The following is a 27386-nucleotide window of genomic DNA, read 5'->3' as shown; positions in this document are numbered from 1 at the left end:
AGTGAGTTCTAGGTAGGAGTTGAAGGGAGAGAAACAGAGCTGTCTGGGACCCAGGTCAGAGGCCTGGGATCCCCGCTACGTCAGGCAGACAGACGGTGGTGGCAGGAGTACCGGTACACAACCGGCGGAACCGTAGGGACCGGCTGAGGGTTGGAGCCCGCCGGACCTGAACCGGGGAGTCAAACGTTTACCGGAGCACCAGATACCGGGTACTCAGACCCCGTCCTAGCGTAGAAACTACTAGGTTAGGCAAATTGACTGATTGCTGGCTGGACCTCAAGGGTTCATCCACACCCAAGTCCCGACAGAGGGCAAAAGCCCACCGTTACCGAGTGAGTGCCACCGCCAAGGGCCAAACACCCGAAGGGCCAGCGCCTGCGGGCAACCGAGGACTCCTCCGGCAGCCAAAACGCTGAGGAGCGGGCTACCACTGCTCAGGCAGTGGAGCCGAACATCTACAAAAAGGTGCAACGGAAAAGGGACCACCACCAACCTCACAAGGGACACAGGCAGCCGGCTGCGGGACCCGACCATCACCGAACTTTGGTTTACCAGTGACTCTGAGTGATTAATCGTGAGTACATCCGTACCACCCGGGCACAGCACCGCAGCGTGGCCCCCTTACACTGCGACCCCTCCAACATCGCCTGTCCCCCACCAACGGGCCCCGGGACACACACCGCCCCTGCCCACGGAGGGGCTAACACCAAGGCTGCGCCACAACACCGTGGCGCTCGAGCCACCGACAACCCGAGCCCGGACTCCGAGCGGCTCAGCCCGAACAGCAGTGGAGCAGCCGAGCCCCTCTCAGGGCGGTACACCTGCAGTGTAGGTCAGTGTAGCTTTCAGAGGGACACATTTCCGAGCAGGGACATTGTTTAAAGCAGTGTGTGTCACTAGCTCCATAGTACTGTCCAGAAACCAGAATACAATAGCTCTTTTAAGAGCTTATAGCACTGAACAAAGTCACAGCAGGGAAGGAATAGATTGTGGATTAGGTAAGGAATCTGGACCGGTTTCCAAAATATTTAAAGATTCACATCCAGATCACCCACATTTATACGTTGCTAGTGGCTTTTGCAAAAAATTACAAAGTAGGACTCTAGCAATTAGGGCTGCCTAATACAATAAAGCACCGTTCCTGTTTCCACAATAGTTAGGGTTTAGGGTTAGTTGCTCTGTCCACATCAGCCACATTCATATGTTTCTAGTGGCTTTTGCAAATACAAAGCAGGACTCTACCATTTTGTGCTGCCTGATACATTACCCCACCCTCTCCTTGTACGCCTTGAAGGTGCAGGCCTGCCCGTTTGCTACTGTGATGTCAGAGTGTGTTTTCAGCTGGGTCAGAGGTGGCCCAGTAACATACGTTTGGGAGGGACTGCTCTTACTTGTACATTTGGGTGATCCTTTCTTCACTGACACTCATATAGTGGAATACATATTCCATAGCAGTTTACAATGTGCCCATTGTAGCGTTGGGTTTTACCCTCCTCCTCCTCCATGTTATTCTGCAGCCCTTAAAGGTAGGGTGTCATATTTTTAATTTTTGTATTAATAATGATTATGAAATCAAGTATTTTTAATACAAAATTAAACTCGCTGTTTATATAGTTTTTATTTAATTCTAGTTTTACTGAACCACGACAGCTACTCACCTCCTTTATGCCAGTACCCTGTGCATTCATTCTGATAGTCAGACTCTGACCCCTAGGCTTATTATAGGAGAGCTCCCTGCTGTGACCTGGACGCGCCCCCTGGGCTGTCAAGCTCACAGCAGAGGGAGGAGATCAGCACCATCTTTCTGCAGCTCTCAGCGGTCATGCTGTGTGATACACTTTTCCCCCTGTCACCCGTTCGGCCCGTGTGAGTAGTGTACCGGCGCCCCTCCCCCCGCCGCCGATGCTACTGTCTCCAATGACACCCCCATGCTCTCCCCCCTGGCCTCTCACCTGTCGACATATGTGAGTAGTGTATCGGCACCCTTCCCCTCGCAGCTGATGCTACCGTCTCCAAATTGTGCATGCGTGTGGCAGAGCATTGTATGTGTGCGTGTGGCAGAGCATTGTACGTGTCCGTGTGGCAAAGCATTGTGTGTGCGTGTGGCAGAGCATTGTGTGTGTGCGTGTGGCAGAGCATTGTGTGCGTGCGTGTGTGTGCGCGTGTGGCAGAGCATTTTGTGTGTGCGTGTGGCAGAGAATTTTGTGTGCGTGTGGCAGAGCATTGTGTGTGCGTGCGTGGCAGAGCATTGTGTGCGTGCGTGTGGCAGAGCATTGTGTATGTGCATGTGGCAGAGCATTGTGTGTGCACGTGTGGCAGAGCATTGTGTGTGCGCGTGTGACAGAGCATTGTGTGTGTGCTAGTGGCAGAGCATTGTGTGTGTGCGCGTGGCAGAGCATTGTGTGTGTGCGTGCGTGTATGGCAGAGCATTGTGTGTGTGTGTGGCCGAGCATTGTGTGTGCGTGTGGCAGAGCATTGTGTGTACATGCGTGTTGCAGAGCATTGTGTGTGCGTGCGGGGCAGAGCATAGTGTGTGTGCGTGCGGGGCAGAGCATTGTGTGTGTGCGTGTGGCAAAGCATTGCGTGTGCGGGCGTGTGGCAGAGCATTGTGTGTGCCTGCATGTGGCAGAGCATTGTGTGTGTGCGTGCGTGTGGCAGAGCATTGTGTGCGTGCGTGTGGCAGAGCATTGCGGGCGTGTGGCAGAGCATTGCAGGTGGTTGTGCATGCAGAGCATTGCGTGCGTGCAGAGAATTGATTAATGAGCCATTCGCAATTTCACTGTACCGTCTGTGTGTACTTAAACGTGCATGGCTTAATCTTTGAGACAAGCATATGCTACTGGTAGGATCAACCAAGTAGCAATTCGTTGCATATGTGTGATACGTACCGAAGAAAACAAGTATCTTGGAAATAAACAGATGTTCTATATTCACCTGAATCCAGCGATGCTGTCTTCGGCTCTGCTGCCTCCCTCTCCTGACCGCCGCTCATTATATTAATTGATTATTCACTGCACTGAGGAGCAGGAAGCCGGGCAACACGGGGACAGCACCGCCAAGGACACCACCGGTGACAGGTGAGTATCCAGTGTGTGTGCAGTGACGTCCAGGAGATCGGAGTTCCCAATGAACTCTCATGAACCCCTGGAAGTCACTGTTGTGACATTCGCTGTAGCGCGGGTGTCATCAGGAGGTCATCAGTCATTGGGAACTTGATGACCTCCTGGACGTCACTGCACACACACTGCTGGCAGGATACTCACCTGTCCCCAGCGATTATGTTCCTGGCAATGCTGTCCTCGGCGGTTCCGTCTCCAGCACTGTCCTCGGCGATGCTCCTGCTTCCAGTGTGGTGCCCCAGCATCTGGTTGCCACAACAGTGTTGCCCCTTCAAAGGGTTAATACTGAGCCTGGAGGTAATTGGGGAAGTCTATTGGCCAGTAAGTACCAGCATTCAACACAGTTTCTCCCTCAGGCCAGTAGAGGGAGCTCTAAACCTGGAATTCCAGGGAGCACTTCCTCAAGCTCTGACCTGAGGGAGGAGTTAGGTAGTCTGTTAGGGAAGTCTGGAGAGAGTGGACGTGGACTAGTGCAGTCTTGTGAGCTAGGGCTGGAGCTAGGGTAGCTCAACCCAGGAAAGCAAGAGCTGTAGAGAGGCACAGAAGAAGAATTAGACATCAGAGTCTGTGGTTGCCAGGGTGTAAAACCCTTCCCTGGCAGCCGAATCTGAAGGGCAGGATGACTGTAGGTCTCCTGGCCCCCAAAACGATCCGAAGGTGCAGCTGCATCACCAGGGCCCGGTGTGGACCTCAGCAGGGAAGCATCAGAGAGGGCCTGCGCAGCCTATCCTAGGAGAAATGGACGAACCACCGGTCCCAGCAGCAAGAGGGACGTTGCTAAATCCATAGTGCAGGGTCCTGTAGAAGCAAAGGGAGAACATACTCGACTGGCCAAGGAGATCACCCCAGTTACTTCCAGGCTGACCGGATTCCCTTCACCACCTGTGACTGTCTCCCAGGACTGGATTGTTGCACAGTAAAAGAAAAAGAAGGTAAAAAGACTATTGTTTGTGTCTGTTCCTTCCGCTGCCCTGTGGGCCCTGCACTATATCACCACTGCATAGACACTTACAAGCACCAACAGTTGCCCCCGGGGTGTCGCTCCACCTGTGGGGAGCAGGACCATCCAAGCTGCCATTCCACCAGCCCCGGAGGCCCCATACAGCAGCGGCGGCTTCATAGCCGCAAACCACAGGTGGCGTCACGAATATAAACTTTAATAATCACCCCATAGCCGCCATATTAGTTGACCCCACCAGGGTCACGGAGCCGGGCCCTGCCACCGCTGACTATCCCCGGACTAGTCCGGCCCGGCACCGGGTGTCCCAGAGCCCTGGGGTGGGCGAGTCACCAGCTCTTCAGTGCAGTGAATATTTGGGGGTCAGGAGAGCTGAAGGAAACAGCGCTGGATACAGGTGAATATACAGTTAGGTCCAGAAATATTTGGACAGTGACACAAGTTTTGTTATTTTAGCTGTTTACAAAAACATGTTCAGAAATACAATTATATATATAATATGGGCTGAAAGTGCACACTCCCAGCTGCAATATGAGAGTTTTCACATCCAAATCGGAGAAAGGGTTTAGGAATCATAGCTCTGTAATGCATAGCCTCCTCTTTTTCAAGGGACCAAAAGTAATTGGACAAGGGACTCTAAGGGCTGCAATTAACTCTGAAGGCGTCTCCCTCGTTAACCTGTAATCAATGAAGTAGTTAAAAGGTCTGGGGTTGATTACAGGTGTGTGGTTTTGCATTTGGAAGCTGTTGCTGTGACCAGACAACATGCGGTCTAAGGAACTCTCAATTGAGGTGAAGCAGAACATCCTGAGGCTGAAAAAAAAGAAAAAATCCATCAGAGAGATAGCAGATATGCTTGGAGTAGCAAAATCAACAGTCGGGTACATTCTGAGAAAAAAGGAATTGACTGGTGAGCTTGGGAACTCAAAAATCCTGGGCGTCCACGGATGACAACAGTGGTGGATGATCGCCGCATACTTTCTTTGGTGAAGAAGAACCCGTTCACAACATCAACTGAAGTCCAGAACACTCTCAGTGAAGTAGGTGTATCTGTCTCTAAGTCAACAGTAAAGAGAAGACTCCATGAAAGTAAATACAAAGGGTTCACATCTAGATGCAAACCATTCATCAATTCCAAAAATAGACAGGCCAGAGTTAAATTTGCTGAAAAACACCTCATGAATAGAGTTGAGCGCGGTTCGAGGTTCGAGGTTCTCCAGTTCTAGGCTCGAGTGATTTTGGGGTCTGTTCTAGATCGAACTAGAACTCGAGCTTTTTGCAAAAGCTCGATAGTTCTAGAAACGTTCGAGAACGGTTCTAGCAGCAAAAAAACAGCTAATTCCTAGCTGGCTTTCCGCTGTAATAGTGTAAGTCACTCTGTGACTCACACTATTATGAAATTTCAGTGTATAGTGTGCGGGAACAGCGCCTTCAGATCACTGCTGTTTGTATAATGGCGATCGCCATTTTTTTTTTTTTCCTTGTCTTCCTTCCCTAAGCGCGCGCGTGTAGTGTGGAGGGCCAGCATGTCAGCCAATCCCAGACACACACACAGCTAAGTGGACTTTTAGCCAGAGAAGCAACGGCATGTGTGATAGGATGTCCATGTCACATGTCCCTGCATTATAAAACCGGACATTTTCCTCCAGCATGCCATTATCTGCCTTCTGTGTCCTTGGTGTCAGACATCACTGGTGCAGCTCCGTCCTAAATCCTATCGCCGATACAGCTGTATGCGCTCCATCCACAGCGCTGGACAGCTTAGGGAGAGCACTTTCTATCGGTCCTTTTAAGGGCTCGTACCGGCAGGGTCAGAGCCATAGGTGACAGGTCCTGAAAACAGAGACAGCGTCTGTGTAGCAAAGGTCAGGGATTTCGTCGCTGCATTTCCCCATTAGGAGGGAATAGAAAGGCAGGCTTCCATTCCTCTACCCAGAGCCCCACAATCCTGGCACTGTACCCTCCTGTCCTCTGCACACTCCAACTCATTATAACTAAGCCATTATACTAGCAAACACTCAGTGTACCTAGTGGCATCCTAAACGTGGCTATTGGACTTTGCTATAGTCCCACTAGTGCAAAGATATTTGCAGCACCTCTGCCTGCATTGCACACTCCAACTCTTTTTAACTAAGCCATTATACTAGCAAACACTGAGTGTACCTAGTGGCATCCTAAACGTGGCTATTGGACTTTTGTCTAGTCCCACTAGTGCAAAGATATTTGCAGCACGTCTGCCTGCATTGCACACTCCAACTCATTATAACTAAGCCATTATACTAGCAAACACTCAGTGTACCTAGTGGCATCCTAAACGTGGCTATTGGACTTTTGTCTAGTCCCACTAGTGCAAAGATATTTGCAGCACCTCTGCCTGCATTGCACACTCCAACTCATTATAACTAAGCCATTATACTAGCAAACACTCAGTGTACCTAGTGGCATCCTAAACGTGGCTATTGGACTTTGCTATAGTCCCACTAGTGCAAAGATATTTGCAGCACCTCTGCCTGCATTGCACACTCAAACTCTTTTTAACTAAGCCATTATACTAGCAAACACTCAGTGTACCTAGTGGCATCCTAAACGTGGCTATTGGACTTTTGTCTAGTCCCACTAGTGCAAAGATATTTGCAGCACGTCTGCCTGCATTGCACACTACAACTCTTTTTAACTAAGCCATTATACTAGCAAACACGCAGTGTACCTAGTGGCATACAAGAAGTGGCTGTTGTACTCCATTAGTGCCCCACTGGTGCAAATCTATGTGCAGCACCTCTGCATGACACCCTCCTGCTCTGTTTTTAATAAGCTATAATGATAGCAAAAAATACTGCCATTTAGTGGCATCATAGAACTGGCTGTTGTATTCCATTAGTGCCCCACTGGTGCCAAGCTATTTCTAGCACCTCTGCATGACACCCTCCTGCACATTTAGCTATGCTAATTTTATAGCAAACTCAGGGAATTACTTGCTGCATTTGATCATTAGGAGGGATAGAAAGTGAGGCTTCTTTTACTGTCCTGGTACCCACAGAACACGGCCACTGTACCCATCTGACCACTTTTGCCACGCTATTTAATTTGCACAAAGAGCTGACTTTTTCTGCCTTCCTAAAATTGTCTGGAATACTAAGTTAGTGTTCCTTTGCTGCCAAGCAAGGTACAACACATGTGCATTCTACACTCCTTTCCATTTCTGGAATGCAATTATTAACTGCAGGTAGTCCAGGCAATCTGTGACAAAGGTGCAGGCGTGGATATAATGTAGCCTGCATCCAATGATGGTTCTCTCGATGTCTGACAGTTCAACAATACCTTCTGTTTCCACTTCCAAAACAAGTGATGACCTGCCAATCACACTCCCTGTTGCGGGTAAAGGAGTGGAAGTTCAGTGTGAAAAACCATGTGTGACTGCTGTCCCCACAGTCACAGAGGATGAAGAGCACGCAGATGCACTTGATGGGGCAGGCGGTGGTTGCACAGGCACGCTAGGCCGCATTGTAGCACAGTGAAATTCACATTGCGACTTATGCTTCATTTTAAGTCGTGTACAGGGTGGGCTCCCCAGTATGCAGCAAAACCAGGCAACAGGAAAAGGACTCTAGGCAGTTGGGTTGATAAATGATTGTTTAACTTTACCAAAACAAACAATAAGAACCATGCATACAATTAAAATAATTGAACAATCTATTCTGTTGCCTACTACCTGCTAATCCCTCTGTGTAGCAGTAATTGTGTGTTTGTGCGTGTGTGTGTGTGTGTGTGTGCGAACACGACTTACCAGTGGCGCATCACAAGAGCTTACACGTTATCTACCTAAACATAGACAAAACACATGACCCCCCCTGAATACCCTTGTTAGCTGAAGCCTCACAGATATTGCAGATGATAACAGTGTGAATGCAAACCACACAGCTCTGCAACACAGTCATGGAAATCTTGAAAAGCAACAGTCAATGCAAACATGTGTTGCTGTCCCTCTATGATTTAAACTGTACGTGACAATTTGACAGTGCAGAGGCAGCAAGTCTTATTGTCTATATAGTCGGCCTACCCAGAACAGATGTGTTTTGCTAATAAAACAAAGTGTTGCGTGCCCGCATTATTGTCTGGGCACAGCCTACCGTACCCGGGTACTGTGATGTCCAGTTGCCAGAAATACAGACTTTATGCTCCTCTCACGGTAAACAGTATAGACAGCACCGTAAGAATGTTGGTCTGTGGCACAGGATGCTGCTCACTGACGTTACAGTGCTCATCATCAAAGTACAACACAACTCCCCTCACAATTGAACGAAGTGTTTCCGCGGTGGCTCCTTGCTGTAACACACACCTTTAGCTTTTCCTTCTGTTCATAGACAGCATCTCCAAGTCCACATCCGAAGAGCAATTTGATATTGCTATAGTGACCAAAGGCAGATCCAAAAAAACAGCAGCCCCTTGTGTGTAGTCTGCAACAATGCATGCAATGAACGGCAAATAAGCATATTGCGTTGACAGTTGCTAAAGCTGAGCAATACACCTTCACGCTGTCAATTCATATCCATGTGATACTTCATGGAGGAAGTACTCAAAAGTGTGAGTTGTTGCCTTCTACAGATTGTTGACAAATCTTACAGATTACATGACTTTGGTGATCCTTTGCGATGTCCAAAAATTCACAGGCTAGGAAAGGCTTACAGCCCATGCGACCTGCATAGCCAACACGACATCTGCTCAGAGTCAAAGTTGTGGTCCAGGATTCAGTTGTTGACATGCTTCCAGTACTTTGTCTCTGGCCAGGAAGACGCAACGTAACCTCGTCGTCAGTAGCATCCTCCTCCACCTCCTCTGCTGACCTCATCGACTGGCTGACTTTGGTTTGACAGTGTGTTTTCATTCCCCTCGTCCTGAGTCCTCCGAGACAACCTCTTCCTGCCCTGACCGAATAGTAAAGTTGTCCTTCCAATCAGGTATCTGTGCTCCTTATCATGTTCCCCATTGTCTCCACCAGGAGGATTTAATTTTTGGAAATGAGGGTGTAGATTAGGCACAGCACCTTCTTCATCGGGGCCTGGATCCCAGTCACAAAGCTTCAGGCTATCTGCGCAGATCATTTCCCCTGTCTCATGGAACTCGCTACCTCAACACGTTAGATTATATGCTACACACGCAAGCTTCAAACTGAATCTGAAAACTCATCTGTTCAGAAATGACTATAACCGTCAATGACACCACCACCATACGTACTTGACGCTCAACCTAAACAACTCCTACTGTCTGCTCCCAAAAATCCTTTAGAATGTAATCCCGCAAGGGCAGGGCCCTCTTCCCTCTGTACCAGTCTGTCTATAGTTACTTGTATATGTATTCTGTATGTAACCCCCTTCTCATGTACAGCACCATGGAATCAATGGTGCTCTATAAATCAATAATAATAAAAATAATAATAACTTCCTTGTCTGTACTCATTGCAGCTTTGGAGCAGACCTCTGATTCCCAGGCTATAGTGCGACTGAACAGCTATGCAAACTCAACCATCTCTGTCACCCCATACTCAGCAGGGCTGGTGGAAACTTGAGAGCTGTTAGGAAGCAAGTGCGATTGGATTGACACCACAGAGGAATGGAGTATTTGGGATCTTGAAATTGGGGTACAGGAGAGGCCACTTTATGGAGCAATTCAGATCCATTGAAGCATCTGCTGATTTGGCCTCATCTACATTTGTTAGCGATGGTCGTGTCCATGAAAAAAGGGATCATATCAGATTATCCATGGGAAGAAGTACACCTGTTCTTTTTGATGTTATTTGTTGTTACAAAACGGTGACGCCTTAAACGCAAGCAGCCTGCTGCGGTTTCAGTTGCGCCCAGACATCAGCTGCCATTTAGGCCTGTGCCTCGGGTTGTCCAGCTGGCTGCTTTCTCCTCCACGTCTAAGTGTGGAGAGGCAGCTAGTGCGCATGCGTGTGCCGATTTACCCCAGCCGCAGCCTAACTCCAGTGTTTCGCCTAGTGAGTATGCTCAGCCTGACTGTGCCATTCCTGAGGCTAAGTCTTCATTTCGGGCTACAGCGCATGCTCCCACACTTAGTGCGAAAAGCCTCTTTGCACAGGTACTTGCACTCCGTGCCGGGTCTAAGTCCTGTGTTGTGCCTAGACACCATGCTAAAGCTGATAGTCTTTTTTCAGAGACTGTATTTCATGCAACTGACCATGGTCAGGCACTTACTGCATCAGAAACTAGGTCCGGTAATGAACTCCTTGGCCCTGCCCCTGATGTGGGGGGCCCATTTAGACCACAGGGCATCAGGTGTCCTGAGGATGTGGCCAGGCCACTCCCAAATGGCTTGCAGAGGCCCGCCCCTATGACTTGTCACCGCATTATTGATGGTCAGACGATGACTGGTGAGGTGTTTGGGTCATGACAGCCATGAGGTCATCATTGAAGTTGCGGTTCCAAATAGGACGCTAGTTATGCCACTCATGACGTATCACTCTGCTTTTGTCTCCAGGAGGTGCATTGTGGTCCACCCTGGTTTGTGGCGGACCCAGGTTATAAAAGGGGCTGGAGACAACAAGGAGGTGCGCAGTCTTCTATTATGCTCCGAAAGAGCACACCTCCATGTGTTGAACCCATTGCGGCTTTAGGCCAGAGGTAGGCAGGGATAGGGCGTCGATGCAGGCTGCCACCACAGTTGGTAACGCAGAACGGTTAAGACCAGCTCCTGTCCTACAAGTCCTGCTTGTGCAGCTCAGTGGCATTAACAGGCCTGCTGCTGCTGATGCGCCTGCTGTTCACAGGTGTGGCCCCAATGCACACGGTCAGCGTCCTGAATGGCCCCTGTGATGTTAACAGGGAGTTCCTGGGCTGGGTGGGCGTGTGGACCCTGTTACGCTAACAGGGCTCCCAGTCTCAAGATCCGAGTGGCGTCTAACTTGGTTCAGGCTACTATTAGTTTCATAACCACACAGCTCTGTATCCTCCACCGAACCTTCCAGTTGCCAACCTCTCCTTTTCCATCTGGGAGCACGGTAGACACTGACTGCTGATGGGGATATATACCTTTCTCTTTCTTTTTTTATTAATTTACGTTATATAGCGGTAACATAGTATATACCACCTTATCCAAATCTGCCAGTCCCACCATAACAGATGGTGTTTCTTCATCAAATGTTACTTTTGCTTAACCACCAAACCCACGGACCAAAACTTTTTTCCCCTTTCCAACACACCTGTTCCCCTTTTCACCCGCATCTGTCCTTTTTCAACTCATTTTGTATATGACCAAAAGTGCAACTCTGCAGGGACACCGTACTCAATGGCATCTCAGCACAACAGCTAGCCCTCGGTCCCTCAGATGTGGACAAGTAAAAGACCATTTCCTCCTATCCATGACAAAGCGTTGAGATTCACTCTGTGCAGCACTGGTGTTTAGTGGAAAAGCAGATCGAAGATTGCGTAACACCTTCTGAAGATACTCCTGTACACGTGCGTCCCTTTATATGGCAGGAATTATTTCGCCAAATTTTGTCTTGTACCGGGGATCTAACAGTGTGGCAACCCAGTAGTTAGCATTACTTCGAATTCCTACAATCCGAGGGTCATGTTGTAGGTAGTGCAGCAAGAAGACGCTCATGTGTCTTGTGCATCCAGGAGGGCCAAGTCCTTGGTGTGTTGGTGGCAGAGAGGTGAGAATCGTGCCTCCTTCCTCTGCCCTCTCCCCCCAACCTCGCACAACCGAAATGTGAGCAAGCTCTCACTCATCTGCTGAGTCTTCCATGCCCATCGCAAGTTCGTCCTCCATTTCTTCATGGCTCCTGCACCTTCCTCAACAATTTTTGCTGATACTATGCGCCCTTGTTAATCCCTATCCCCCACCATAACTGCTGCCTAGGTGCCGCTTACCGTATGGACCTTGTAGATCTTATTATCCCTTCTGCATATGACTCCTCCTGTACTTCCTCAACTTCCTCTTGGACCAATACCTGACTCCGAATAATGCTTACAGTGTGCTCCATCATGTAGATGACCAGAATTGTCACGCTGAGAATGGCATTGCCAGTGCTAAACATCTTCGTCGACATTTGTAAACTGTGTAGAAGGGTGCATAGGTCCTTGATCTGACACCACTCCAGCAGCGTGATCTGCACCACCTCTGGATCAAGTTAGCCCAGGGCATATGTCATACCGTATTTCAGCAGGGCTCTGCGGTGCTGTCACACACGCTGCAACATGTGCAGATTCCAATTCCTGCGTGTCGGAACATCGCATCTCCGGCGTTTAACCGCCAGACCCTAAGACTTCCGGAGCGATGACAGTTGTTGAGCTGCTGGGTGCGAAGGATGAAAGTGAGCACACAGCAGCGTTGCCCGCTGCACAAGGCCATGTAGGCCGGGATGGTATTTTAAAAATTGCTGGACAACCAAGTTCAACACGTGAGCCATACAAGGCACGTGTGTCACATTGCCCTGAAGAAGGGTCGCAGACTGGTTTGCATCATTGTCGCACCCGACCTTCCCTGATTGCTGGTTGACTGTAGACAACCATTGATGAAACTCGGTCTCACTCTCCAGAGCTAACCGTCCACAATTCCTCAGCGGTGTCTCACATTTCCCCTACATTTCAAAGTAAACATTTGACCGCCTGATGGCCTTGAGCTCTGCTGCCAGCATAGTAAGGAGGTGTGTGGGATTCCTTGGGCGCAGTTACAAGGAAGGGTGGCCTGACCACACAGGGTTTGGGCCGAGGTGGAGGACCCACACGAGGTTGAGGAGGCAGAAGCAGTGGAGGAACTTGTACATACAGAAGAAGGATTGACACACAAGTCGTGGGGACGGCAAGACTTGTACAGCAAACCCTTCTCCATCTCTCACCATAGTTACCCAGTGCCCAGTCAGCAACATGTAACTCCCCTGTCCATGCTTACTGGTCCAAGTATCTGTGTTGAAATGCACCCTGTCACACACAGAGTTTCTCAAGGAATTGGTGAGGTTGTGTGCGACCTACTGTGGTAGCGCGGGCACGCCTTTCTTGGAGAAGGAGTGACGACTGGCCATCAGCTCTTGGGGCACTGCAATGGGCATAAGGTCTCGAAAATCCTCGGTCTCAAAAGGGTGTAAAGGCAGCCTTTCTGTTGCCAACAAGTTGCAGATGATGAAACTCAACCTCGTAGGCATGTCATGCCCTTCGAAAATCATGTAAAACATAGCGAGGGGACTCCAACCACAGTCTCTCTCATTGCCACTAATTGGGCCACACACACCCCACTTGACTGGCATCAGTTGACCCCCCTTTTGAAAAAGAAAAAGATGCTTTGCATGAAGCACTCTCAAAAATACGCGTGCCTTTCGCCTCCCCTGGCTGACCCAGGGGAAGAAAAGTCCTCTGAGAGCCATGACTTGTTCATCTTGGTTCTTTTCGGAAACACAGCGAGGGGACTCCAACCACAGTCTCCCTCGTTGCCACTAATTGGGCCACACACACCCCACTTGACTGGCATCAGTTGACCCAATTTTCAAGATGAAAAAGATGCTTTGCATGAAGCACTCTCAAAAATACGCGTGCCTTTCCCATCCCCTGGCTGACCCAGGGGAAGAAAAGTCCTCTGAGAGCCATGACTTGTTCATCTTGGTTCTTTTAGAAACACAGCGAGGGGACTCCAACCACAGTCTCCCTCGTTGCCACTAATTGGGCCACACACACCCCACTTGACTGGCATCAGTTGACCCAATTTTCAAGATGAAAAAGATGCTTTGCATGAAGCACTCTCAAAAATACGCGTGCCTTTCGCCTCCCCTGGCTGACCCAGGGGAAGAAAAGTCCTCTGAGAGCCATGACTTGTTCATCTTGGTTCTTTTAGAAACACAGCGAGGGGACTCCAACCACAGTCTCCCTCGTTGCCACTAATTGGGCCACACACACCCCACTTGACTGGCATCAGTTGACCCAATTTTCAAGATGAAAAAGATGCTTTGCATGAAGCACTCTCAAAAATACGCGTGCCTTTCCCGTCCCCTGGCTGACCCAGGGGAAGAAAAGTCCTCTGAGAGCCATGACTTGTTCATCTTGGTTCTTTTCGGAAACACAGCGAGGGGACTCCAACCACAGTCTCTCTCGTTGCCACTAATTGGGCCACACACACCCCACTTGACTGGCATCAGTTGACCCAATTTTCAAGATGAAAAAGATGCTTTGCATGAAGCACTCTCAAAAATACGCGTGCCTTTCCCGTCCCCTGGCTGACCCAGGGGAAGAAAAGTCCTCTGAGAGCCATGTCCACATTGTCAGTAGACAGACACGTGTGCTTATCTGCCAGCAGACCCCCAGCAGCACTGAAGACAGGTTCCGAGAGAACGCTGGCTGCAGGACACGACAAGATCCCCAAGGCGTACGTGGCGAGCTCAGGCAATTTATCAAGATTGGAAGCCTAAAATGAGCAGGGCTCAAGTTGCACAATAATGGAATCGATGTTTCCTTGCATATACTCATATATCTGTGTGTCCTCTTTTTCCTTGTCCAGCTGTTTTGTTTTCGCATGAGTATATGTCCTTGTCACTTTCCCATGTGTTTGTGTTGTGTTGTGAGTTGTTTGTCACCTTTTGGACACCTTTGAGGGTGTTTTCTAGGTGTTTTTATGTGTTTGTGAATGCCTGCCATTGTTTCCTATGCGGTTCGAGTTCGGTTCGTCGAACGTTCGACGAACCGAACTCGAACGGGACCTCCGTTCGGCGAACCGACCTCGAGCCGAACCGGGACCGGTTCGCTCATCTCTACTCATGAAGCCAGCTCAGTTCTGGAAAAGTATTCTATGGACAGATGAGACCAAGATCAACCTGTACCAGAATGATGGGAAGAAAAAAGTTTGGAGAAGAAAGGGAACGGCACATGATCCAAGGCACACCACATCCTCTGTAAAACATGGTGGAGGCAACGTGATGGCATGGGCATGCATGGCTTTCAATGGCACTGGGTCACTTGTGTTTATTGATGACATAACAGCAGACAAGAGTAGCTGGATGAATTCTGAAGTGTACCGGGATATACTTTCAGCCCAGATTCAGCCAAATGCCGCAAAGTTGATCGGACGGCGCTTCATAGTACAGATGGACAATGACCCCAAGCATACAGCCAAAGCTACCCAGGAGTTCATGAGTGCAAAAAAGTGGAACATTCTGCAATGGCCAAGTTAATCACCAGATCTTAACCCAATTGAGCATGCATTTCACTTGCTCAAATCCAGACTTAAGACGGAAAGACCCACAAACAAGCAAGACCTGAAGGCTGCGGCTGTAAAGGCCTGGCAAAGCATTAAGAAGGAGGAAACCCAGCGTTTGGTGATGTCCATGGGTTCCAGACTTAAGGCAGTGATTGCCTCCAAAGGATTCGCAACAAAATATTGAAAATAAAATTTTTTTTTTGGGTTTGGTTTATTTGTCCAATTACTTTTGACCTCCTAAAATGTGGAGTGTTTGTAAAGAAATGTGTACAATTCCTACAATTTCTATCAGATATTTTTGTTCAAACCTTCAAATTAAACGTTACAATCTGCACTTGAATTCTGTTGTAGAGGTTTCATTTCAAATCCAATGTGGTGGCATGCAGAGCCTAACTCGCGAAAATTGTGTCACTGTCCAAATATTTCTGGAACTAACTGTAGAACATCTTTCCAGGCAATTGTGCGCTCTGAAATTCAAATGGTGCTCCTTCCTTTCCAAACCCTGTTGTGCACCCAAACAGTAAAATTCCACCACATATGAGATATCAGCATACTCAGGAGACATTATACAGCACATTTTAAGCTGCATTTTTTCCTGATACTCTTGTGAAAAAAAGCTATATGCTTGAAGTAATAATTTTGTGCTAAAAATGTATTTTTTTTTTATTTTCATGGCTCAATGTTATAAATTTCTGTGAAGCCTCTGGGGGTTCAAGGTGTTCACCAAACATCTAGATAAATTCCTTGATGGGTCTAGTTTCCACAATGGGGTCACTTATGGGGGAACTCTACTGTTTAAGCACCTCAGGGAGTCTCCAAATGCAACATGGCGTTCGCTAATGATTCCAGCCAAGTTTGCAGTCAACTGGCGCTCTTTCCCTTCCAAGCCTTGCTGTGCGCCCAACCAGTAGAATTCCATGACATATAAGGTATCAGCTTACTCAGGAGGAATTGCACAACAAATTGTACAGTGCATTTTTTTTTCTGTTACCCTTGTGAAAATGCAAAATGCGAGGCTAAAGTAACATTTTTGTGAAAAAAGTAAAATTTTCATTTTTTCCTTCCACATTGCTTTAGTTCCTATGAAGTACCTGAAGGGTAATAAACTTTTTGGATGTGGTTTTCAGCAGTGTTAGGGGTGCAGTTTTTAGAATAGTGTCACTTGTGTCTTTTCTGTCACCTAGGCCTCATAGTCACTTCAAATGTGATGTGGTTCGTAAAAAAAAATGGCTTTGTAAATTTTGTAGGAAAAATGAGAAATTGCTGATGAACTTTGAACGCTTCTAACTCCCTAACAAAAAAAAAAAAAGTATGTTTAAATTATTTTATGATGTAAAGTAGACATGTGGAAAGTGCTATTTATTAATTATTTTATGTGACATAGCCTGTTTTAAAGTGACGCTGATATGAAATAATTGGCCTGGTCAGGAAGGGAAAAACAGACTCTGGTGTGAAAGGGTTAATTATACAGTGCATATAGCACAAAAGCCTGATTTAAATACATTGATTTAAAGTCATTTTTTATTATAGCCTCCTTATAAGACAAGTATGTTAAAACTCATCAAATACATATAGCTAGCTGTGTGACAGCATTCTCCACAATGCAGTGAGTGCTGATTCCCGGAAAAGAAACACTACAGCCGTTGCACTATGGGGAGATAAGGTATGCACACCAGTGACTATGCAAGGAGAATACATGTAATAGCAGAAACTGCTGTGTGAATACTGGCCCAGTTCAGACTTAGTATGGTGTTCCAGACGTTATTTCTATATTTGTTTGTAGTCTTTCGTTTGTGAACCCGTCCCCACCCACACCTTTTGCCGGTCCACATTATACATATATAGCCTGGGTCTCAGCTTCACATACATGGTAAGTTTTTTTTAACTGCATGAGAGGACACACACTAGCTAGGGACCCCAAAGTAAGAGAATACCGTGGTTTTGGGTCTCTGTTGCATTAATCAATTCAATAGCTAAATTTCTCTTTATTCATATTTCATGGCAGTAATGCAGATTCCATTGTCATTTTTTCATTTTCACATATAGCTATTGTATTTTTCAGGCCAGTATTCACACAGCAGTTTCTGCTATTACATGTATTCCCCTTGCATAGTTACTGGTGTTCATACCTTCTCTCCATATAATGTTGCACTATAGGACTCGGCACCAGTGCTCCAAATGTAGAATGTAGAGTGAGGTGACAGCAGCGGCAGTGCTAGAGACAAGTTACAGCAGAACACACATTACCACTATATCCAGGGAGCGGGCACAGCCTCTCTTTACTTTCCGACTAACTAAGCATCATTTCTTACTAGGTGACACTCTGGTGAAGAGAATCGTACTGGATGAAATCGGACACCAACTTACCCCAGAGCTAAAAAGTATGTACATTATGTATACCTATCATAGGAAATTGAATTCCCACTTTACTAGGCTGCAAATTTATTTTGCAGAAATTTACATAACTGAAAGTGTTTTCCATTTTTCCAAATAGACTTGTTTTATATGTTTCAAATGTTTGGATTAGTTGTAGATGTGGAGACACGGGGCTCAGTGGGTGCTCTCGTCCACTAAAACCCGCCGCCTTTAGAAAAACAGCGTGGCTCAGGGCTCATCCCAACTGAACGCCGGCCTCCTTAACCGTGGGCGTAACTCTACTCAGACAACACAGGGTGAGGGAACCACAATAATTAGACTTTATTGGATTCCCAAACAATTAACGGCACATAACACATAACCAGCAAAACACAAATGTAACAGGCAACAGAGTCTCACCCTTCCGCTGGTTCACCAGGGATTTAGAATGTCCATGCCTCAGAGCTTCCAGGGCCGCTTACTCCAGTCCAGCAGCACCCCGCTTTTGGTGGGCACCCACCGAGAAAGTCATAATGCCAGATTCAGGAAGCTGTGTGAGGTCTGCAAAGTCTGTAACAGGTGACTGAACTGTCCCAACCTGAGTGTCCTCCTTAGGTAGTCCTGGTTTGATGTTACAATCCTTGCAGCCGGAGTCGAAATCCCTAGGCTGTGGATATGGTCTCCAACCGGAACCGGGGTCCCTAGATTGAAGCCATAAGATATCCTGATCCTCTAGTCAGCTCCAAAGAGCTTAGACTGGATCCATCAGCATCCATCAACCTTCATCAACCCTAGTGGCTTAAAGAAGTCCCTTTTATAGCCATAACCTTCCCTTAGGATACACTGCGTCCTCATCGATTGGTTGGACAAGATTGCTTCTCCCATTGGATGAATTTCAAGCTGCATGGATAATGTTCATTTAAATGATGTGCATAGAAAGACTCAGTATATCTACATGGAGTTGGCAAGTCACCGACTAGACAATGGCTACTAAGGTAATTACATTATCAATACACAACTACAATACAATGATTACTGGAAAAGTCTGGAGAGCAATAGCTAAGCAAACATGACTTAGCACACATAAGAACAATAGTCTGGCTGAATGTTAAGAAACTTTAACCCATGAGAGTCCATGTCGTCACAGTAGAATTTTCCAAATAAAATCTGTAGCAAATATTCAATATGTGGATATACCCTTGTAGTTTCCATTAAAACAGAGATGGAGAACCTTTTTTCTGCCAAGGGCATTTGGATAAGGTCCATATATATTTGGACAGACAACATTTTTTTCAAATGTTTGTTCTGTACATTACCACAATGGATTCTGAACAAAACAATTCAGATACATGTGAAGTTCAGACTTTCAGCTTTAACCCCTTCACCCCCGGCCACTAAAACACCCTAATGACCGGGCCATTTTTTGCAATTCTGACCAGTGTCACTTTGACAGGTTATAACTCTGGAACGCTTCAACGGATCCTGGCGATTCTGAGATTTTTTTTTTTGTGACATATTGTACTTCATGTCAGTGGTAAATTTAAACCGATAATTTTTGCGTTTCTTTGTGAAAATTTAGGAAATTTTGCAAAAATTTTGAAAATTTCGCAATTTTCAAACTTTGAAAATTTATGCCCATAAATCTGAGAGATATGTCACACATAATAGTTACTAAATAAACTTTCCCACTTGTCACACAACTTTACATCAGCGCAATTTTTGAAACAAAATTTTTTTTCGTTAGGAAGTTAGAAGGGGTCAAAGGTCATCAGCGATTTCTCATTTTTCCAACAAAATTTAGAAAATAATTTTTTTTAGGGACCACATCACATTTGAAGTGACTTTGAGAGACCTAGGTGACAGAAAATACCCAAAAGTGACCCCATTCTAAAAACTGCACCCCTCACTCTGCTCAAAACCACATCCAAGAAGTTTATTTACCCTTTAGGTGCTTCACAGGAACCAAAGCAATGTGGAAGGAAAAAATGAAAATTTTACTTTTTAACACAAAAATGTTATTTTAGCCATAAAATTTTCATTTTCACAAGCGAGAAAAGAGAAAGTGCACCCTACAATTTATTGTGCATTTTCTCCTGAGTACGCTGATACCTCATATGTGGTGGAAATCAATTGTTTGGGCGCACAGCGGAGCTCGGAAGGGAAGGAGCGCCATTTGAATTTTTGAACGCAAAATTGGCTGCACTCATTAGCGGACGCCATGTCGGGTTTGAAGACCCCCTGAGGTGCCTAAACAATGGAGCTCCCCCACAAGTGACCCCATTTTGGAAACTAGAGCCCTCAAATAATTTTTCTAGATGTTTGGTGAGCACTTTGAACACCTGGGGGCTTCACAGAAGTTTATAACGTTGAGCTGTGAAAAGAATTTTTTTTTTTTTTTTACCACAAAACGGTTGCTTCAACTAGGTAGCTTTTTTTTCCACAAGGGTATCAGGAAAAAATACACCATAAAATGTATTGTGCATTTTCTCCTGAGTACGCAGATACCTCATATGTGGTGGAAATCAAATGTTTGGACACACGGCAGTGCTCGGAAGGCAAGGAGCGCCATTTGAATTTTTGAGTGCAAAATTAGCTGCACTCATTAGCGGACGCCATGTCGGGTTTGAAGACCCCCTGAGGTGCCTAAACAATGGAGCTCCCCCACAAGTGACCCCATTTTGGAAACTAGAACCCTCAAATAATTTTTCTAGCTGTTTGGTGAGCACTTTGAACACCTGGGGGCTTCACAGAAGTTTATAACGTTGAGCTATGAAAAGAAAAAAAATTTTTTTTACCACAAAACTGTTGCTTCAACTAGGTAGCTTTTTTTTTCACAAGGGTATCAGCAAAAAATTCACCATAAAATGTATAGTGCATTTTTTCCTGAGTACGCAGATACCTCATATGTGGTGGAAAGTAATTGTTTGGGCGCATGGCGGGGCTTAGAAGAGAAGGAGCGCCATTTGACAGCAAAATTGGTTGGAATCATTAGCGGACGCCATGTCACGTTTTGGAGACCCCCTATGGTGCCTAAACAGTGGAGCTCCCCCACAAGTGACCCCATTTTGGAAACTAGACCCCTCAAGGAGTTTATCTAGATGTTTAGCGAGCCCCAAGGGGCTCCACAGAAGTTGATAATGTTGAGCCATGAATACAATTTTTTTTTTCACAACAAAACTGTCACTTGAACCAGGTAGCTTTTTTTCCCACAAGGGTATCTGGAAAAAATGCACTATAAAACGTATTGTGCAATTTCTCCTGAGTACGCAGATACCTCATATGTGGTGGAAAGTAATTGTTTGGGCGCATGGTGGGGCTCAGAAGAGAAGGAGCGCCATTTGACAGCAAAATTGGTTGGAATCATTAGCGGACGCCATGTCATGTTTGGAGACCCCCTATGGTGCCTAAACAGTGGAGCTCCCCCACAAATTACCCCATTTCAGAACTAGACCCCTCAAGGAATTTATCTAGATGTTTGGTGAGCCCCTTGTACCCCCAGGGGCTCCACAGAAGTTGATAACGTTGAAATTATTATTTTTTTTTTAACCACAAAATTTTTGTATCAACCAGGTAGCTTTTTTTTTTTTACAACGGTACCAGGAAAAAATGTACCATAAAACATATTGTGCAATTTTTCCTGAGTACGCAGCTACCTCATATGTGGTGGAAAGTAATTGTTTGAGCGCATGGCGGGGCTCAGAAGAGCAGGAGTGCCATTTGACTTTTCAAACGCACAGACGCAGTGCACTGATCGGCCGCTGCAGGACGCACGGTCAGATGAGATACAAAAAGCGTTGGGGATACGGAAAAAAAAAAGGTCACGCCAAAAATTTAGCAGGGATGGCGATCCGTTATGTGCATCCCTGATCAGCACTTGGCGGGACGCACGGACGGATGCGATACAAAAAGCATCGCAAATACGGAAAAAAGTCACGCCAAAAATTGAGCAGGGATGCCGATCCGTTATGTGCATCCCTGATCAGCGCTTGGCGGGACGCACGGACGGATGCGATATAAAAAGCATCGCAAATACGGAAAAAAGTCACGCCAAAAATTTAGCAGGGATGCCGATCCGTTATGTGCATCCCTGATCAGCGCTTGGCGGGACGCACGGACGGATGCGATACAAAAAGCATCGCAAATACGGAAAAAAGTCACGCCAAAAATTGAGCAGGGATGCCGATCCGTTATGTGCATCCCTGATCAGCGCTTGGCGGTACGCACTGACGGATGCGATACAAAAAGCGTTGTGAATACGGAAAAAAGTCACGCCAAAAATTGAGCAGGGATGCCGATCCGTTACCTGCATCCCTGATCAGCGCTCGGTGGGACGCACGGACGGATGCGATACAAAAAGCGTCGCGAATACGGAAAAAAGTCACGCCAAAAACTGACCACGGATGCAGATCCGTTATCTGCATCCCTGATCAGCACTTGGCGGGACGCACGGACGGATGAAGTGTAAAAATGGACAGGATACAAGAAAAAAAAAAAAAGTTATACTCACAGTACCAAGAGGATCACTGACCAGAAGAGCTGCAGAGGAACAAGAAGGCAGTGAGATAGACAGCTTTACACCAGCAGCAGGCAGGACGTTGGACAGATCAGCAGAAGGACCCAGCGATGGAGGCAGATGTGATCGGGCCAGTGAAGACCTCGGACGACCCGTGAAGGCAGGTAAGAGGACGTCGGGGGGATGGGGAGAGGTGGGGGGCAGAGGGAGAGCAGAGGGGGCGGAGAAGCAAAGGCAGAAGGAAGGAACCTTGGAAGCAGAATAGAGATAACAGAGGAGGCAGGCAGATCGCGTGGGTAGCAGATCGGGATGCCGGGGGGCAGATTGGGGCGTAGGGGGGCAGATCGGGGGGGGCACGGGCAGGGGCCTTCACGGGAGCGCGCAGGGAGCGGAATACTTACCATTGGAGCAGGAGCGGCGGTGACATCAGAGGTGGCGGCGGCAGCAGCGGTGGCGTGGTACCAAAAGCACCAGCCACTCCACGCTGCAGACATGTTGGGGGAGGGTCCCCAGACCAGGACAGGCCTGGGAAGGGCGGCCACCCGCAGATCAGACCGCCCCACTGCACACTGATTGGAGCGATTGCGCGTCATAGCACGATCGCTCCAATCAGTGCTGCAGTTGCTGGGGGCGACATGTTAGAGATCCAGCTATGATCTGCTGTAGCTGCTACAATAGATCATAGCAGGATCTCACAGTATCGCACTAATTCGGGCATTATTTTTGCCGAAATTAGTGCGAACGATGTGGTTGGCGGTTCAGATTTGAACAGCCAATCACATCGATCGCCTATGGGGGGTGGCAATGCCACCCCCCCTGGGGTCAGGCAAAGGTCCCCTGCTGTAAGAAACAGCAGGGGACATCATTTGAAAGCCGTTGCTATGGCCACGGCAATCAAATGAAGTTTAGGCCGTAAAATTACGTCCCTGGTCGTTAAGTCACGTTAAAATAGGACGTAATTTTACTGCCCGCGGTCGTGAAGGGGTTAAAAGAGGACCAACCACCAGGATTTTCCTATTTAAACTAAAGCCAGTGCTATACTGGCAGTATGATGCTAATTCTATACATACCTGTAGTTGTGAGATTGGATGTATAGTTTCTGAAATACAGGCAAGTAACGTTTGTGAAATGCACTGTTATTTCACTGATAGCAGCTACAGAATATCTAATAGGTGGGTCGGGTTTTACTAGTTATTCCCGCCACTGTCTGTCTGTCTTTCCTCCCACCTTACTCCCCATGAAATAACAGAGACTGGCGGATGGAAGGACAGGCAGCAGACAGGCGTGGGAATAACTAGCAATACCCAGCCCAAGTATTAGATATTCTGCAGCACCTATCAATCAAATAACAGTGCATTTCACAAACGTTGCTTGCCTGTATTTCAGAAAGTATACATCCGATCTCACAACTAAAGGTATGTATAGAATCAGCATGATCGCGCCAGTATAGCACTGGCTTTATTTTATATAGGAAAATCATGGTGATTGGTCCTCTTTAATTCAGTGGGTTGAAGAAAATGATTTCATAAAAATTTGAGGAACTGAACCATTTTTTAATCTCAATCTCTTCATTTCAGGGGCTCAAAAGTAATTGGACCAATTAAATATTTGGAAATAAAATGTTAATTTCTAATACTTGGTTGAAAACCCTTTGTTAGCAATGACTGCCTGAAGTCTTGACCTCATGGACATCACCAGATGCTGTGTTTCCTCCTTTTTATTGCTCTGCCGGCCTTTACTTCAGTGGTTTTCAATTGCTGTTTGTTTGTGGATCTTTCTGTCTTAAATTTAGTTTTTAAGAATCGAAATGCAGCTCTATTGGGTTGACATCAGGTGATAACTCGGCCATTGGAGAATATTCCACTTTTTTATTTTAATAAATTCCTGGGTTGCTTTGGCTTTATGTTTTGGTTCATTGTTCATCTGTATTATGAAATGCCGACCAATCAGTTTGGCTGCATTTGAGCACACAGTATGTCTCTGAAAAACCCAGAATTCCTCCTGCTACGTCTGTCCTGTCCTGTCCTGTCCTGTCCTGTGTCATATCATCAGTAAACACTAGAGACCCAGTACCTCTCGCAGCCATGCATGCCCGGCCAGCACACTGCCTCCACCATGTTTTACAGATGATGTGGTATGCCTAGGATCATGAGCTGTCCCATGCCTTTTACATACTTTTTTCTTTCCATCATTCTAGTAGATGTTGATCTTGGTTTCATCTGTCCAAAGAATGTTCTTCCAGAACTGTGCTGGTTTTTTAAGATTATTTTTTTTTTTTTGCAAAGTCCAATCTAGTCTTCCTATTCTTCAGTTGCTTGCACCGTGCAGTGAACCCTCTATATTTTCTTTCATGCAGTCTTTTCTTTATGGTAGATTTGGATATTGATACGTCTACAACCTGGAGAGTATTGGTCACTTGATTGGATGTTGTGAAGGGGTTTCTCTTCATCATGGTAATTATTCTGTGATCATCCACCCCTGTTGTCTTCTGTGAGCGTCCAGGTCTTTTTGCATTGTTGAGGTCACCAGTGCTTTCTTTCTGAGGATTTACCAAACTGTAGATTTAGCCACTCCTAATATTGTAGCAATTTCCTGGATGTTTTTTTTTTTTTGTTTTCACTCATGAAGGATGGCTTGTTTAACCTGGAGAGCTCCTTTGACCGCATGTTTACTTCTAAGCAAAAGCTTAAAAATGCAAACACCACACCTCAAATTAACTCCAGGCCTTTTCTGTGCTTAATTGATAATAAAATAAAGGAATTACCCACACCTGTCCATAAAACAGCCTGATAGTCAATTGTCCAATTACTTTTGGGCCCTTTAAAACCAGGGGGTCACATGTAAAGGAGCTGAAACTCCTAAACTCTTCATTAAATTTTAATGTGGATATGCTCAAATGAAAGCTAAAAGTCTGGACTTTGTGTCCATGTCCATTATATAACTATAACTTGAATATGTTTCAGTAAACTGGTAAAAAAAAACCAAAATTTGTGTCAGTTTCCAGATAGATATGGACCTAACTGTATATCATCATTTGGGAGTCATACAGAGTTATCAACTTGAAAATAATCTGGCAATATTTGATAAAACATTTAATTAACTCAACCCTAATTCCAAAAAGATTGGCCACTGTTTTAGGCTATGTGCGCACTAGAAAAGTGATTTTTCTCAAGAAAATTTCTTGAGAAATTTCTGGGAGTTGAAGATTACCGCACCTGCGGTAAAAAAACGCACCAAAACCGCGGGAAAAACGCATGTGTTTTTGCCGCTGTTTTGCCTCGGTTTTTCCGCAGGTTGGTCCCTGTGGTTTTTTTATGCTGTAACTGCAATAAGTAATATAGATAATCGATAGATAGATAGACAGACAGATAATGGATAGAGGGAAAGATGGATAGATGAATAGATAGATAGATAAATAATAGATGAGAGACCTATATAATGTCCCACTTCCCTGCATATTCTAAGCTGGCACCCTTTAGTGACTTTCATGTGGCACTAAAGGGTGCTTAGCCTTGTATTTAGCCAAACAATAAATAATTAATTAAAAAAAAACCACGACGTGGGGTCCCCCATATCTTTCGTAGCCGGCTAGGGTAAAGCAGACAGCTGCAGACCACAGCTGGCAGCTTTACCTTGGCTGGAAATCCAAAACAGAGCGCACCCCATGCTGTTATTTTACATTAAATAAATAATTTAAAACAAAACGTGCTCCCCCCCCAAATTGGATCACCAGCCAAGGTAAAGCGGACAGCTGTGGTCTGGTATTCTAAGAATAGGGAGGTCCACCATTATTGGACACACCCCAGCCTAAAAATAGCACACCACAGCCGCCCCAGAAGTGGCGCATCCATTAGACGTGCCAATTCTGGTGCTTCGCCTCAACTCATCCCATTGCCCTGGTGTGGTGGCAAACGGGGTAATATATGGGGTTGATGCCAGATGTGTAATGTCACCTGGCATCAAGCCCTGGGGTTAGTGATGTCAAGCGTCTATCAGATACCTGACATCACAACCCAGTCAGTAAGAAATAATAAATAGACAACAAAAAAAGTTTTATTTGAAAAAACACTCCCCAAATCATTCAGTCTTTCACCAATTTATTGAAAAGAACAATCAAATCTGGTCTGGCATAATCCAATAAGGGGGTCCCACGACGATCCATACCATAGTCACTGTCCCAGTCAATGAAGAACAAAATGTTCCCAATTGGCTGGGAGAGCAGTGCAGTGACCTGAGCTAACCTCAATAGTTCAGCCCAGGTCACTGCAGGGGATGACGAGCGCTGCTGTCAGGAAGTTAGATGAGATCATTACCTGCAGTGACGATCTCCTGCTCTCCTGACGTCAGCGCTGTCACTGACTTCTATGCCCGCCGCGTTCTTAGCAGTATCGCGAGAGCCCGTGACGTCACCGCTAGTGACTGTCTTGGGCCGCCCGCAAGACAGGCAGAGAAGGCAGTCACAGCGCTGACGTCGGGACAGCAGGAGATCATCACAGCAGGTAATGATCTCATCTAACCTCCTGACAGCAGCGCTAGTCATCGCCGCAGCTGCCAGCACTGCAGTGTGAAAAGCTGCTGGTACTGCGGGCAGACATTGACACTGCAGTGCGGGCAGCCACGGGGCTGGAGTGGGACACAGACTGCACGGGCACCCGACGGAGGTCACACGGAAGTGCTTCCGTGCGGCGTCCAGGGAGTGTGATCTGTGTGTGTTTATGCTCCGCTTCCTCTTCTGTCATAATGACATCACTTCCCTGCAAAACGCAGGCAGTGGTGAACATTACCGCAGGTAAACCGCGGCTATACCGCACATCATTTGCTACCGGCGGTATACCTGCGGTATTTCGCGATTACATTACAGTGAATGGAGTGAAATACCGCAGGCACCTGTGGAAAAGAAGTGACATGCACATTTTCTCAAGAAATGTTCTCAAAAAATTCTGCAGAGAATTTTCTTGAAAAACAAACGCAGTGTGCGCATAGCTATTTTTTTCCCATAGGTTTTGCTGGGAAATGTCTGCAGAAAGATTCCAAACATTTCTCAAGAAATTTCTGCAGCAAAACCACGGGTAAAACCGCGGGTAAAAACGCAGTGCCTAAAAATGAAAAAAAAAAAAAAATGCAAGAATGCAATGACTTGGAAATCTCTTATAGTCATATTTTTATTCCCAACACAATATTGAATCCAGATCAGAAGGTGAACTTTAGACCTGTTTCCATTTTTAAGTAATTTAGAAATTGA

General features: G+C 46.4%; 1 protein-coding gene across 5 annotated transcripts in view; it reads left to right on the top strand.

Moving 5' to 3' along the window:
* The window catches only part of LOC142290977 (NACHT, LRR and PYD domains-containing protein 12-like), a 1131354-nt gene that overhangs the window by 346606 nt on the left and 757362 nt on the right, over positions 1-27386 (top strand). For all 5 annotated transcript variants that reach the window (XM_075335136.1, XM_075335138.1, XM_075335137.1 and 2 more), the window contains one exon: positions 17592-17657. In XM_075335136.1, the coding sequence (XP_075191251.1) occupies positions 17592-17657 (66 nt within the window). The remainder of the gene's footprint in view (positions 1-17591; positions 17658-27386) is intronic.

The sequence above is a fragment of the Anomaloglossus baeobatrachus genome, chromosome 2 (assembly GCF_048569485.1).
Source record: "Anomaloglossus baeobatrachus isolate aAnoBae1 chromosome 2, aAnoBae1.hap1, whole genome shotgun sequence".
Lineage (NCBI taxonomy): Eukaryota > Metazoa > Chordata > Amphibia > Anura > Aromobatidae > Anomaloglossus > Anomaloglossus baeobatrachus.
This window is presented reverse-complemented; position numbering and strand designations above follow the sequence as displayed.